The sequence below is a fragment of the Oryzias melastigma genome, linkage group LG13 (assembly GCF_002922805.2).
Source record: "Oryzias melastigma strain HK-1 linkage group LG13, ASM292280v2, whole genome shotgun sequence".
Classification (NCBI taxonomy): Eukaryota; Metazoa; Chordata; class Actinopteri; order Beloniformes; family Adrianichthyidae; genus Oryzias; species Oryzias melastigma.
In genome coordinates this window covers 21,584,691-21,600,971 of record NC_050524.1, presented here as the reverse complement: position 1 = coordinate 21,600,971, position 16,281 = coordinate 21,584,691, and the positions used below count along the sequence as shown (strand labels likewise).

The following is a 16,281-nucleotide window of genomic DNA, read 5'->3' as shown; positions in this document are numbered from 1 at the left end:
AATAGACTTTTAATTTGCACACATGGGCAAGCAAAATGCTGCACATGGTCAACTTGTTAAATCAAGCTACTATTTTCCTTCAGTTGGAGTGCATTTAACCAACATTTCTTTTGCTTGTTTTGAACATTCAGGCCACCATACAGTATCTCTATTTCCAATCAACTGTAGGAGCATTTCAGATTGAAATCTTCTCTTGGTGTTCATGAGGAGCTTCATTTGAGACTGTTTCAAACACATGACCAGGTGCAACTGCAATCTTCTTAAAGCCCTAGTCTCAACTCCCAACTGACCTTATGGGTAGATACACCTGTCTGCGAGGGAAATAGGTCAAAAGGTTCAGGGTACGCAGGTGAATACCAAGGCCATAAACTGCTCAGTGAACACGTGGAGAGAAAATATTCATAGAGATTTTTTATTACAGGCATACTGCTGTCAACAGGTTGCAGTGAATGCTTATACCACAAACAGATTCTCTATGCTTTGGGCCCCCTCCATGCCACTTTTTGACATTTTGGGTATCCCCAACTCGGTTTTTTTTACATGCCTGCTGTTCCTATAAATCGGGGGTCCCCAACCCGCAGATTGCAAACTGGTAACAGTCCGAGGCCCCCTGGGTACCGGGCCACAGACATGGATAAAAATGCATATGCAGGTGTGTCGCACAAACTGTAGTTCTTTAATCCTGCAGACTGAGCAAAGCCTCATGAGCACTGTTTAAACAAGTGTGCTCTCCTTAAATGAAGCCTGACTGGTAGAAGTTAGGAAATTGGAGAATCCAATTGTAGTTTGTTAGGACATCCCACATGCGTCCTACGGGAACGTACGTATCCCGTGCAGTCAGTGAGGGGTTAGTACTCATACCTTACTGATGAGTACAGTGTGCCGTATGGATCATAAGTGCGGGCAACTTCCATTATTAGCTTTACAAATACTTCACAATAGACTTGCCACACACTCGACAATGGTACCTTCTATTTTCATAATGTCCTTTGAGGTGTCGGTGAAGGTTCCTTGAGGTGGCCATACCACCCTTTAGGGGACTGCAAGACACATCTGTGCTCTCTCTACGACCCTCCACAGACCCTTACTACCCAAAAACCTGCAGCACTTGTACAGATCAATTCCCATGCAGGTGCATGTGACTAAGGCTTAAATAGAAATATGTGAAGCAGGTATTCTTTTCCCCTTATGAACAACCAGCAGCTACAGGTACAGACATGTCATTCTGTTCCACTGGTTTATTTGACACTTTCTTGATTGACCTAATGCGAACTGAAGTTTACCAAAAACGTAAAGAAAACTAGCAGACATGTGAACTTGTACAGTTAAGGTCTAACTTTGTACCACACCCTCGGCCTATGCTTAAACATCTGACGGGGTTCAAAGTCCTGCAGACCTTCATCTACGAGAACTTCTGTTGATTTAAAGATGCCGTAAAGGACATTTTCAGGCTACCACAATTATCTTTACCTTTTCATGGACTGCTAAAGGTTTTTGTAGTAACACTTTGAAAAAAAATCAACCCTCAAAGCATTCAAAATAATGGGTGGAAAACAAGAATGGTGCCAATGAGTGACAGTTGAGACAGCTTTACCTTTTCTTTAGTGCCAGTCTGCGTGCTGTCGGGCCTGGTCCGGATGGTAAAGGGGGATGCAAGCCTCAGGAGGATCCCCTGGAAGGAGGGCTCCATCTTGGGTGACACGATCTCAAAGCAGTCCCTAAAGCAGAAGCTGCGGTGAGGTTCAATGCGCGCCTGCCTCCTCAGTCCTTCTCCCAGCTGCAGCAGCTCCATGTGAGGCCCCAGGACGAGGTGAAACGGGAAAGCGCGGCAAAACGTGGCCAGGCCGATTCGCAGGTCACTCGGGTTGGTGGAGAGCGACAGAGGGGGGCGCTTTATGCTGACGGAGGAGGAACTGGGATTGGAGGACAGAGAGGATGGGCACACCTCGTGGATTTGGAAGGAAAGGCAAACTGTGGGGACGGTGGTTGGAAACAGGGAGGGAGGCGACGGTGAGGAGGACGGCGAGGCAGTGGGGGACGCCGTGGGCGTGGGGGTCGTAGAATCAAATCCAGTGTGTGCTGTGCCTTCATTGGGCAAAAGAGGGGTCAGAGGCGGCACCTCTTCCACCTCAACCTCCGAATGAAAGATCCGCCTGGCAACAGCTCTGATCAGACCCGGCATGACTAATCCAACCACGGGAGCGGGGTTGAAACAGTGCAGAAGTAACACCTTCCCCTGGTTTCCGACCTTGTCCAGTTTTCTCCTCCCCTTCTCCTCCTCACGTGGATCCTTGCACTGGAAGGAGGGGCTCTCAGACGACGCGCGGCGTCCCGTGGAGGTGCGGATGTGTTCTAAGATGGCATCAAATCCATTGAAAAAGTCCTGAAGGTTGCCGCCTACGGCCCGGAGAACACGCTCGTTTTCTTCGAAGCAGAGACCAAAGAACTCTTCTCCAAAATGTTCTCGCAGCTCACAGAACGGAACTCCTGTCAAGAGGGGGGAAGGGTACAAAACACAAACATCAGGATCAAACAGATTCCAACAAAACACTAGCATCAAACAAAAAGATGGAGGATTTGAATCATACAGGACACACACCTGCAACTGTTAACACAACTGCCCAATAAATATTAAATGAACATACCATACTCTCTAATTATATTTACATTCTATTATGTTCCCATGCATACAATCTTAATTCAAACAGATTTATTACAGGAAGTCAGCATTCAAACTAAAAATAAAACAATGAATTTTAATGATGTTGTGTAACTATCATGTTACAAGCACACCAATAAATTATGGCATAAATTCAGATTAAAGGATTACATGAAATGTTTAATTTACATTTGTTCTAAATACGACCAAAAGCAAGGCAGGGACACTGCCTGGATGCGTTTGATATTCACAGTAAATAAAGAATCATTAGGCAGAACTTTCATTGCTCTCCATGACTCTCGGTGGGAGATGTTCATGCTGATCCAGCAGGAGAAGATCTCTGTGGAGACTCGCTACAACGAGTTTACGCCAAAACCTGACAGGAAGCAGCTGAGATTCAATTTGAAGGGACGAATGTGAAGAAAGAAATAGGAAATCTGCTTCAGTTATGCATTTGTTTGTTTCTAATTGAAGATTGCTTTACACTTTTACACATATTTTAATAGTAAAATGTGTTTTGGGAATTTAGAGAAAACTTAAAGAGTAATGAATAAACTGGATTGAGCTGAATACCAGATTAAGGGAAATTCAATGGAGGGTTTAGCCAAACTTGTTCAATAGTCAATGATTTTTTTTAGCTAATATCGATGGTATTTAACCTAAATGACTATACTATTTTTAATAATCAATACAAGTTTGTCACATAGTTTCAGGATTTTCCAAACTCAAGTTTAAAGTCCAACTCCGAACACCTTTTGATTCATTTTAAACTCGTTCATTGGGACCTTTTAATTATGATTATGCTGTTTTTAAGCAAAATTTTAAAAAAACCTGTGTAGTTTTCTAGAACCTAGTTTCTGCAGAGGGGCTAGCTTACAGCTCCTCACTACTGCCAACCTAACATTACTGAAAAAAATGGCAAGCAATATTATAGCCATCGAACTGTACAGTTTTGATCCAGATACCAGCTCAGATGAGGAGAACAAAAACACATGGATCTATTAGTCTGCAAGCAGATGCATTAGAATCCACTTCTTTTTTATGTCACAAATACGATCTTTTTGAAACAGCCTTTTTTTTGTTTGCACCTAAATCGCAACAATTTATGTAAAGCAAAACTCAGAAAGTTTTAATCTTAATTTTCTATACATACTGTATGTCCTCCATCATGAGACAAATGCTCAAAGAACATGTTAAAAACACTAAAAACAACATTTTTATCAGAGAGGGTCTTCTAAATTAAATGTTGTTTCATTTAATATTAGAATTTAAAAAAATAGTGCATCTTTTGAAAATGTCTACATGTGGATCAAAATGTGAGATTTTTTTTCTCACATTTAGCTTCAAAAAACAAAATTTTATGACAGTTGCTTGCTAAAAAAAATATGTAATTTAACACTAAAAAGAAGGGGGTGGGATTGAGATACATTTTTAATCTGTTTTAGTTTGACAAAATAAAACACTGATACAATATTTGCAAGATTTGTTTTTTCTTTTAGTGGAATTATTCTGCACTTATGACCACAATCATACTAACTTTGGTGTTACAGGAAGGGAATATTTGTACTTTTGATTGATATAAACTACATATTTTTCTAAATGTTACATGTTAGGTAACCTTTAATATTGATCTAAGTGAATAAAATTCTTGCTTTTGGTCCTAAAGTCATTCTTAAACATTAACAATGTTTAAAAACCTAAAAAATTCTGCTCAGTTATATGAACCTAAACAGCATATTTTCTAAAAATCGACGTTTATTTTGAAAAATGACCTGATTTCCTGTGGAAGCAGAAAGGATCCAATTTTACTGAGTGGAAATACAAAGTCAAGGGCAAAAACTAAACAGTGGAGATAGGATTTTATGGCATTTCTAGGTAGAAATTATATGCTTTGCTAAACAATTTTGTGGTGAAAATACTCGACATTTGCAGTGATTTTGACCAAAAAGTAAAAACTTCAAACTCTCCTCCATTTAAGCTTCTTTCAATCCAAGCCAAAACACGCCAGTGTACTCCATGTGCTTTATTTATCTTAACGTGCTTACCAAGTATGGTGGCCATGTACTGAAGGATTTGCAGGACATCTTCTTCTGAACCAGAACTTTCCAGGAATGGGCATTTCTCCTCCGCCTGTTCTCTCCGGCGTTCTGCACTTTTAACCTCCTGACACCTGTCAAAAACATGAACTCGTAAAGTCGTCTAAATATAATCCGCTTAAACGGCATCTGGAGCGAGCACAAAGATCAAGCTGGAAAGTTTTTTTAATGAAATCAACACACTCAGCTGCAGAGAAGACTCTAAACTTACATACTTTAATTGATAATTATCTTTTAAATTAATGATTTACTAAACCAAGATGTTAAAAGAAAAGCTTTATTCTTTGATTACGGAATTATATTTGTACAGACTTTGATAAGTGTATGAGTAACACTTGTCCTAAAAAGGCCAAAAATGGATGTCCTCCACCACAGCAGCTTTGCATCAGTATGCAGCCCAGTTAGCATGTGGAGAATGACAAGTGTGCGCTCACAGAGGCTGAACAGGTGTGTGATGTGTGAAAGACAGGTGAGAAGCACCAAGGAAAAGGAAGAAGACGTGTGAAGACGTGTGAGAGGAAAAACCAGAAGCAGAAAAAGAGACAGGCAGAAGGTCCAACCTGATTTCCTGTTTCCTGTAGAACTGCAGGGTTCGCTGTAGAGCTTCCTGAACAGTCTGGGTCTGCAAGAGGAAGGAAACATAAAACACTTTTGACTTTGTGTTGAACATTCAAAGATACTATTGATTCAACTGCCTCGTCCAGAGGAAAGGTGCATTTAAAAGTGTTCACCTTCTTCAGCCTTTTTAACACTGAACTCATTCATTCTAATTTAGTGCCAAATGGATCCTTTCAACTGCGATTATGCTCATCCTGCAGGTGAACAGAAAATCTTCTGCACCTGAGCTACAGGGATTGATTACTTTTTAAGAGCAATTTTTAAAAATTATTTTCCAACACACCAAAAAAGTGTTCCTGGATTTTTAAAGCAATTTGGACACCATGCTCACTACTTTTTTTTTAAACGGCAAGTATGACATCACAGATTTCACGAAGTAAAAATCTAATAAATAATGCAACTTCTTTTTATGACTCCTCTGTATTCTGATGATAAAAATGATGACGGTTTATTAAAAACTTACATTTATGCACATTTTTTGGCAAACATTTTTCAAACGCAATGCATTCTGCTCCATATTTGGCAATGTAGTGAGCATCGATGAACACTGGTTTTTCACAAAGTCTTCAGGGAGATTTCAAGGACCCTCAATTTTGGAATTGTGAATTCAGATAGCATAACAAAATGGCCAAGGATCTATATAGTGCTTAGAAGGAATATGGACGTAGCCCACAACTGATTCATAGTGTTTTAACTTCCCAGGAGTCTGCAGAAAAAATCTTCAATGATTTACAAGTTTATTTTAAACACTATTTTTTAGACACATGATAAAGCTGCATATCCAATTGGCCACTTGGTTTAACCAGTTTTTCTGTTTAATATGAAACAAGCCTTATAAAAAATATTAAGAATCAAAGCTAAAAGAAAAGTTTTTTTTTTAGCTACCCAACCTACAGAAACCTGGTATAAAAAAGGGTGTTTTTTTCACTTTCATTTTTTGCGCTTTTTTCCCCATGTTTTTTTGTTTGTTTGTTTGCAACAAAAGCAAAAACTACAAACAGACTGGACTCTAACCTTATCTGCTCATGAAAACCATAAAAAGATCTGCAATTAAAAGTGAAAAATGCCACAATGTGTGTCCATGTTACAGACCTGATCCATGTCTGTTTTGTTTATGTGTTCTTCACAATTTCGCCAGTCTGTTTTATTCTTCTTACTTACTTTATTCACAAACATTACAGGGTAAAACACAAGAACTTGAACAAAAAAAGTTGCCATTCTTAAACATGAACTATAGATACAGCAACATTAGCTTTAAAACCTGAGAAATTATGTTAAATATAGGAACCTTCAGTAAATAATATATTTTCTAAAAGTCTAACATTTGTGTACATTACTTTGAAAAATGACCTGATTTCCTGTGAAAGCAGACATGATGCAGTTTAACTGCATAAAAGTGCTAAAATATGAGCAAAAGCTAAACAGAGGAGATGGGATTTTGTGGGACTTCTAGAACCAAAAAAGATTTTTTTTTCTTAACTGAATAGTAAAAAATTTAGCACAAAAACACTTTTTTATTGAACAAGCTTCCATTCTAACCAAACTAAATCAATTAAAACACATTTTTTCCTGCTGCATATTGCATTAGGGGAGTAATACACACAGTCTATGTTTGTAGTAATACGTTCTCTAAATGTGCTCTACTGTTTAGTTGAGCAAGTAATTAAAGGTTTAAGATTTAGAAAAGGATAAAAAATTATTTTTAAAAAAGTCAGAATTTCTGACCAAACCGTCTGATTTTAGTCCCCTTTCAAGAAAAAAGCAGATTAAAGAGAATTAACATCACATAAAATCTGAATACATGACATATTTAGCTCCAAATATTAGCTTCTCCCACTGCTGTGTTTGCCTGCCTTATGGAGCATGTTGGAGTGAAAAATCCTGACTAACGCAGGTTTCTGCATCTCTGATGAAAGTGGGACAGCTGCTGCTCTCCCCCTGTGCAAAGACGGCATATGTCTGAGGACATCCAGACCCACATCGTAGCAGAACACGCAGGAATCGGAGTTTCTGAGCAACTTTAGAACAATGTGAGAGGCCAAAGAATAAAGAATGAGCTGTTTGAGGAGGACGCTCCAATGAGTGTCAGTGAATTCAAACATCCCTTTGATGTGTAAATCACAGTTCTTACATGTTTTCAGAAAAACAGGTGATGAAATAAAAATGTTCCCTCATGAGAGATGAATTCAACACAATAAACAGAAGGAAAGAGGGTTAATATAGTCTATCCTTATTTACACTGAGCGAAATATCATTTAAAAAACTGGATTAAAATTTCCTTCTGAACGTGAAATGCACACGCCTTGTTTGTCTGTGTGTGCAGCTGGCGTGTTTTGCACTGTTGACAACCTAAGCTTAAGTGGGCGGGTCCAGCGCGATTATCCGTGATGGGGCTGAAATGAGCGGCTGCGACGGCAGCACGCTGTGCCAGCTGGAGGGGTTACGCTGTGACCTCCATCCCTGCTGGACAGAAATCAGACAGAGAAAACCACAAGGAGACACTTGTAAACCCTGATGAGTTCTGAGAAAAGCCATGAAGCGGCCAGGGCGCTCTCATTCAAACACAATCTCCCACTTTCTGTGAATGGAGGTCATGTTGCAGCTATATGAATAATGTAAATAAAGTCAAATAATCTAACAAGCAACTTAAACATTTTAGTGTGTACAATTAAATGATGTGGGGTAGAAAAAGAGTAATGTAAACTTTCACTACTTAAGCTATAAACAAATTACAAATACATTTAAGTCAGAGTTTTGAGTCTTTGACATATACAAGCAAAACTAAAGTAATGCTTCATCTATCCATCCATTTTCTTCCGGGACCGGACCAAGATACAGTACTGATCCTCATCCCAGCTGCAAATCTCCCCAATGCATGCTGGAGGTCCTGACTAAATGAAGCATGAAGTAATGTTAGTTTCCAACAGTAAAAAGAAGCAAAAGAACAAAGCCCCTATTGTTGCTCCTAATGCCTTGGTTATTGAAATCATTGATGCTTTCAAATATTCTGAAATCTTTTAAGCCTCATGTCAATGTTCTTCAAAAACAGCTGTGTCCAAAATTGAGGGTTTTTTGTTTGGTTGGTTTTATTTCCATTCAAGGAAGAAACTTTCTGCTACACCTTGACTCAGTTTTTCAAGTGTCTTTGCATTTTATGGCAAACTGGTCCACAAACTCATTACTTTTAACTCCACTCGCTAGTTGGATGGTCTGTTTTGGAGGCTTGTCAGCTCACACACACTGGTACAGATTTATATATAAAGGGTTCATTGAAGCTGCTCCCTTCGTATTTGAATTTGGATCTTCGGAGGAGGCTCTGTGTCTGTCCCTAGTGTCAGGATGCCCAAAGGAACAATGGCTTGTCAGTATCGGGAACCTACAGACTGGAGTTCTCTGTTAAGGACAACTCATCCACCACGTGTCACAACTTTGTCTTTGTTTTGGACTATTCTGAAGGACCTGGGATTAAATCATAAAAGTGCCACTATGATGACGATTTGTCATAAACAATCGTGTTTTTAACACATTTTTCTAATGATGGGGGCATTTAATACGATAATTAAGCTTAAAATGGCATTTCTGAGTATTTTTTTATTCGATTCTTTGTAAATCAGGTTCAGACAAAGAAATGCTAACTAAAAAGATCATATTTATGACATTTTATCTATCTATCTATCTATCTATTGATATGGATATTTATATATGCATATAACTTTGCTGTTTGTATTGAGTTGTGTAGTAACTTGGCCAGGACTTCCTTGAAAAAAACAACAGTAGATCTCAGTGAGACTTTCCTGGTTAAATAATTGATAATAAATGAATCAATAAATCGACATGGCAACAATGGGAAAGTATTTATAAGTATATCATTTTCTGAAATGTAATTTTGTATCTTGTTGAACCTTTTTTGTGCTCAATGAGTTAAAAACAAAGTCTGAAAACTGTAACCATATCCATAAATTTAAAACGCCAAAGCCATTTATCAGTTTCCTCTTTAAATAATCCTCAGATTATGTCCCGGATGATCCAAACATGTGCGTTCAGAACTGCATCTGTGCATCCTTATGGTAGTTTTTCATTTATCTCAGAGCATGAGGTTTGTGCTCACAGGACTCTGCAGAACGACCAGAGGCAACAGTGAAAAGGCCTGCCAGCCACACGTGCAAACACACTGATCACATGCATCACCATTAGTCTGCTGCACCGCAGCTGTGCATCCTCTGCTGTGCATAAAGCTACTGTGATTTTCTGAGTCGCAAAAACATGCAGGATTGGGTTAGCAACATGTGAAAAGACTAAAATCAGATCATTTGTGATAATTAAAAAAAGAGCAAGAGCAGGCAACATCATCATTTTTCTCCATCATTGCTTTTATTTGGTCTTTTCATGAACAGTGGGAGGACAGATGAAACTTAGGTACTCAGGAGGAGCAATGCAAATGTTTTACATCCTTCAGTGAAATCTCTTTGGTTTGATTTTTCTGTACAGAAACTCTCTGTGCATAATTTCCTTCCCATCTGCAGCTTATCTCCACTGTAGATGTTCCCGTCTCCCACATCTACATGTGTCCCTGTTTACCGTATTTTCATTTCCTCTCCATTCCCAGGGTTTTCGTTAACACCGACCGGCGTGGCCTGTAGTCCTAGCAGTGGGGACATTGGTGCTTCAGCACAGCTGGAGAGCTCCCACTCTTCAACAGAAACTGCACCACCAGACAAGACTCAGCGAGGAGGATCCGCAGCATGGGGAAATAAATGAGAGCAAGTCATAAAGCGGAGGGATTTGCTCTATTTTTTCCGGTATTTTCCATCTACTCTGTTGAACTTCACTGGGACCATCTGTGTCAGCAAATATATATTAACACAAAGAATATTTAAGAGTTTGTTTCAAATATTCTTTTAAATAGAGACTTGAGTGACTTCAAGATCATGTTGTCAGAAAATAGATGAATTGACTAAAAATCATGGAATGCATGTACAGTATTTTTGCTGCCTCAGTGGTTAAATAATATTGTCTATGTCAAAAGTTTGATAAATTAAATTTAATAATTCTAAAAACTTTTTCAATATGTTCTTTAAAAGTTAAATTGCACCACAGTGAACACAGAGACATTTAAAGTCTATTGTATTCTCTCTTTGTTGATGAAGTAAACATAAAGACTGTATTTGTTTTTTTAATTGAGGTTGAAAACATGAGTTTTTGAGCCACTCCATAACTGGCACCATTACTTCTGATAGAATACCGGCTTCATCATTAATTTTTGCTTGTACATAAATAACTGTGTCATCTGCATATAGTTGTATTTTTACATTTGGAGCTATATTTGGAAAAGTAATTTATATACAGGTTAAAAAGAAGAGGCCCCAATACTGTGCCTTGGGGAGTCTCAAAATAAACAAGGTAGAAGAGATGATTGAGAATTACCTATTTGCACTCCCTGTGTACTGTCCACAAGATACGATCTGATCCCTTTGTATTTCAGAGCACCTTCTTAGATCAGAAAAGTTTAAACTGTTGCTTAGCTTCTTTTCTCATCTTGTACAGCTGCATTGCTTTATAAAATGTTTGGTTAACAGAAGCTTGTTGGCAAAAAAAAAAAAAAAATGCTGCTGTTTTCTCCACTAGTTTTTGATTGATCATATGAGCATTTATGGAGGAGGTTAGACAGAAGGGAACCATTTTAACAGAAATGGACCACCTGTATTGTGATATTATACAACATCTAAATAATTACAAGAAATTATTTAAATTGAGCCCAAAATATAATTATTATTAGAAAAACTTCCGAGGTGTGATATTAGTGATCAATATTGCAATGACGATATGACTTGCGATATACATGACCATTTAACAAAATAACTAATACATCATTTTCATTTCACAGAATCTTTTTTTATAATAAATTCAACAGAACTTAAATTATACTCCAAATGACCCACGTCTACATAGGAGGCAAATATCTAACATCTATCCATCCAATTGGCCAAATACAAAATGGGCTCTATTTAATCTGTTAAATACATCAAGCTGCCCTAAGATTGTTTCTGTATGGGTCAACATTTAAGGTAACCATTTATTGCAATGTAAGTCATCTTTTTTTATACGTGTATAGCACAGGTTGATTTTGTGATGACGATAAATTCGCGATGTATTATGCAGGTGTAATTATTATCTGTTAAAATTTACCATCTGTAGGAGCTGCGTTGAATAATTTTATCCTGTTGGATGTCGCGAAGTCATCTTTGATGTCAATAAATACAAATTGGTTGGCTGACCTCAGATACGTGTGTTAGTGCCTGAAAGGCAAAAGGGCTTTGCCTGCTGTTGCAGTATGAAAAGGATTAATGAAAGTAGATTCAGTATTGATGAAGTAAATAAAATTATCTACAACGCCAATCAGAGTGCAAAGACTTTTGTTTTGCTCATTGTTTAGGAAAATTACATTTTTGTTTGATTGGCACTTAAATTAGGTCAATCTGGCATCAGTCATCTCAGCAGCTTCAAGTTCATGACTTAATTCCTATAGTTTTTCTTAATGAACACAATTCACTTCCTCTAGCATTACCTGCATTAACTGAATCTTAAATATTGTCCAAATAATAAATAAACTGATGCTGTCAACTCGACAAGCAAACCATACTTTTCCCATGAGTGCAGCTGCAAGCATAAGCAAACAATGAAGGTTAAAAGAAATCTCACAGGAAAAAACAGAATCCAAACGAACCATAATCCAGTTACAGCTGCTAAATGTAAAAAAATCTGAGAACAATGTGTTTAATTTCTAAGTTAATAGGCTTAGAATGTCAGTGCCGTAATCAAACCATGACCAAAAATAATGATTTTTGTTTTTTCTACCAAATCACTATTTTACATTTGAGCTTTTTGACTTTATTTAGGACACTTTTCTCCTCTGTATTTCAACTGCTACCCTAACAGCCTTCAGAGGAAATTAAATTAAAAACACATTTTAAGCAGGAAAGTAGGTTTTTATGTCAGCAGATGGCTTCAGATGTCTGCATCAAAAGTTTGGGAAAGTGAGAAGACATACAAACATGCAGAGGGATCCTCACACCGTTTGTTCTGCTGCGATCCTTTTAAGGAGGCTGACGGCGTATCTGGCCACATGAAAAATGATGGAGCAGTGACCGCCATCAGCATTCGCGCGTGCACGCTCGCCCGCCATAGCTTCTCATGAGGATTACCTGCTGTAATTGCTTGTGAGCTTAGTCAAAAGATTTTCTGCACTGCTAACGAGATTAAACTTCGGAGCATCTGATGTGCGCATTTCCATTTTTCAAAACAACCCCTCCCCCTCAGAGAATTTCCAGAATGTTAAAAAGCTGCAGCGCAATTATACGAACGGCTAAAGAAGAAGCTAATCAATAGTAAAAACTCTCATTTGATGACTAAGCATTGAGCATTTGGGGGCTCGCATGAGGGATCATATTTTTTATTTTACAAATTGGTCACTCTATGCTTTATTTTATAAAACTCTTTTTATTAAACATGCTTATTTGAGTGTACTTTGCTGAGCTGCAGAGTCACTGAGGAAATGAAACTCCATTTAAAGTCAAACCTTGTCCTAAATCCTGCCTTTGCAGGCCTCTATCAGAAGAAGTGCAGTAAATTCATAAACACATTCAGATCCAATAAAGAAACGCTGAATTAAGAACCAAAAATTCAAGTTTTCTGTCTATTTTTGTGGCCTTTCTGTCAGCAGAAGTCACAAGACTCATGACCCCCATTCCAGGGGGTAACTGAGGAGAGAGGGGGCAATTAATCCTCACTCTCCTGCAGATCTGTCCATGTTTGAGCATCGGCATGACTCTGCTTCTGGGTCAGTGTGGTGAGGGTGAAGACATCCCCCCATCACCACCACCCCACCCCAGAGAGCGTGCTCTGGTGCAGTCAGAACTGCCTCTACAAGCACCATCAGCATCTGTGCCAGCACATATGGAGCTACACCCTCAGCTGAGCTCGGGTGAAGCACTAACAGGTTTTCTGACTCACATGTGGAGGAAGAGACATGAAAAAGCTAAACGTTTTCCTGTTCATTTCTGATGGAAAAAACACCACGATACTATCAAAAATAATAATAATAATGATAACTATATTAATCATAATAAATGTAATTGACTTGCTTCTAAACACAGAACAAGAACAGTTTTGTTATTGAAATATTGTTTTTTTTTTCCATTGGAAATTGGAGCTGAAATCTGGTGTTTTCTATAACCGTTGTTTGATTGAGGTGTTAAATTTTATTGACTAGTAAATTAAAACCTGTGAATATAAAAATAAAAAAGGTTGCACTGAATAATCAGGCATAGCACCAACAAAAGAAAATAGCCTAAACTTCCTCTTTTTATTAATACAAAACCCTTTTCTTCTGATGACCAGTAAGAACGCTCACATCTGAGACTACAACTCGGTTTCAGCCAATGCACCGCATCAACATGGTTGCTGCCTTGGTAACCGTTGACACTTTGGTAGACCTGCAACTAAGATCAACATGCCAACCATGTTGAGTGTCAGTTTCTGCGCCTCTTTCACCGTTTTTAACCAACCCCTACTCCTTCCTTTCTCCAAGAAAGAAACTAAATGTTCCTAGAAATACCACTAGAGGCAGCCTACAAAATGTAGCCTTTTCTTATTGACCCCATGTTAAAAAGTCAGGTTTTAACCCAAAAACAATCTGGTTTTAGAGTTCCATTTGTGCACATTGCTTTGTTTTCTATGGGGGAGGTTAAATCTGTTGTTTCAAGTTGAGTTGAAAAGTGTTATTATTTGGAGCCTGTTTTTGATTGGACATGGGGGTGGACACATGGGTGGGGCAATATTTAGACAGAATAGTATGTCTTGTTTACCTGTTAATGTTTGGTTCTGGTTATGCTGTTCATTTCAACCAGACCCTGGAGTTCACATGGTGTTGGTCATGTGATCCATCTACTTAGGTGTGTGGAATGACAAAGTGGTGGATGTCGTAGGACTGTAGATTTAATAAACAGGCCATGTTGTGTGCAGATTAATCCGTACAACAGATGAGAACAACAGATGGACTCCCTTTACTTTGACCCAATTGACCATTGTTGATGTGGGCGGAGAAAACTCAAACTTCAGCTTTAATTTTGACATTTATAATCGTAAAGTTGACATAAAGAATTAACTGTCCAGCATATACATGTCAATCTTTAATCTCAACATTCACTAAAAGTTCCTGCAAACAGCTTTTACAGAAAAGATCTCTCACATTTAAAGGGTGTATTCCTTGTCAGCACCAAATTCTAGATCGATTCTGCCATTTGAAGGACCGAATTGGCAAACAATAAAAATCACAATTCCTTAAAAGGGAAGAAACATTGGACAGTGATGTTTGCTCACAGTTCTATGTTAAGCCTGAGTGTACGTCTTCAACAGAACATGGACCTAAGGTCAGACACACAGTTACCAAGCCACAAAACCATGAACTACTTTGGCCATTTGATGGACTTGATTGCAAAACAGTAAAAATCTAAGGTACTAAAGAGTCTACTGGTCTTCCGTGGCTTTGTCATGAACACATCTGAACTGAAGCAAAGTATTTGCTTTGAAGAGAAGGAAATGGCATGTAAATGGTGTATACTTATATAGAGTTTTACTGGCCCAAAGTTCGTTATAGTCCCAATCCCATTTACCCACACACACTGACGGCCAATCTACAACCACCAGCAGCAATGTGTGGTTCAGTTTCTTGCCCAAGGACATTTTGACACATACTTCTGTACTGCTGCCGCCCCATGAATGAATTTAGTTAATTTGTATGGGGTTCTATTTGTACCAATGACATGTTTTAGGGTCCACAATCTATGTCTTTTGGTGCATAGTTTCTGCCGATGGTCCACTATGTCCTCTGTCTTTATCTACTGAACAAGTTTATTAAACATTCATTCATTTGTTTTTTTGTTTTTTTTGTCTATGTACTTCAAAGCAATATCTGAACCATATCTATGCTTCATATGCTTCATTATGTCTTCATTGATTATTGCTTTGTATTTACTTAGTGATATTTCTGCTTGCTTTACATTTAAAAATTGTCATTCTGTCCTGTCATTTCCCCACATCGTTAGAAGTCTTTAGTAGTTGTTGCTATGATTGTTAGATGTTATTAGCAAAGTTGGCTATGTTTAGTTGATCATCAGTTAGTTTCATGCTAACTTGGACCGCGCCTACGCAAACATGAAAGATATAGTCTTCTGCATGACAATGGGTACCAAGGAATTTCTTGTCATCATAAAGAAACGACAAGATCAAACAACAAAAGCAAAGACAAGTGCAAAGTTTTTCATGCAAAAACATCACGAAGCAAATGCAAAGCAATCACTAAAAACATGGGCACATGTAAAATATTGCTATGTGGTACATAGTCATAAACAAATGCTTAATAAACTCCAGTAGACATAGACAGTGGACCATGGCCAGAAACAACAAACCAATGACAGACAGTGGACCCAAAAGCATAGTTTTGGCACAAACAGAACCATATGTATATGAGCCTGAACTAGCTTCTTATTAGTTTTTTTTTTGTTTTAAGTTTGCTTTTTGGTGATGGTGTTGTGGAATGTTGAGTTGCTGCTTTTTTTTTGCTTTTTTTTTTTTTTTTGCTGTTTTCATTTGGTGTTAGATCTTTCCAGAAAATAATAAACATCAGATATTTGAGAAGTCAGATGTATTTGAATACAAAAAAAATCCAAAATTTGGCTTCGATGATGCTGCTATACAAAAAAAAAACTTTTTTTTTTGCTAATGAAACAAAGTGAATCAAATATGTTTTCCTTTCAAATGCTTCTATAATCTAAACAGAGTGATGGCTTTCAGAATAAAAGCTCTGTTTTGCACTAAACTCATAATGTCAATGTCAGTATATGAATAATT

General features: G+C 37.9%; 1 protein-coding gene across 2 annotated transcripts in view; it reads right to left on the bottom strand.

Moving 5' to 3' along the window:
* gucy1a2 (guanylate cyclase 1, soluble, alpha 2) overlaps nucleotides 1-16,281 on the bottom strand; it is a 58,269-nt gene that overhangs the window by 38,352 nt on the left and 3,636 nt on the right. For both annotated transcript variants that reach the window (XM_024276796.2, XM_024276797.2), the window contains exons 2-4: nucleotides 5,316-5,377; nucleotides 4,705-4,829; nucleotides 1,595-2,487 (exon numbers count right to left, since the gene is read on the bottom strand). In XM_024276796.2, the coding sequence (XP_024132564.1) occupies nucleotides 1,595-2,487; nucleotides 4,705-4,829; nucleotides 5,316-5,377 (1,080 nt within the window). The remainder of the gene's footprint in view (nucleotides 1-1,594; nucleotides 2,488-4,704; nucleotides 4,830-5,315; nucleotides 5,378-16,281) is intronic.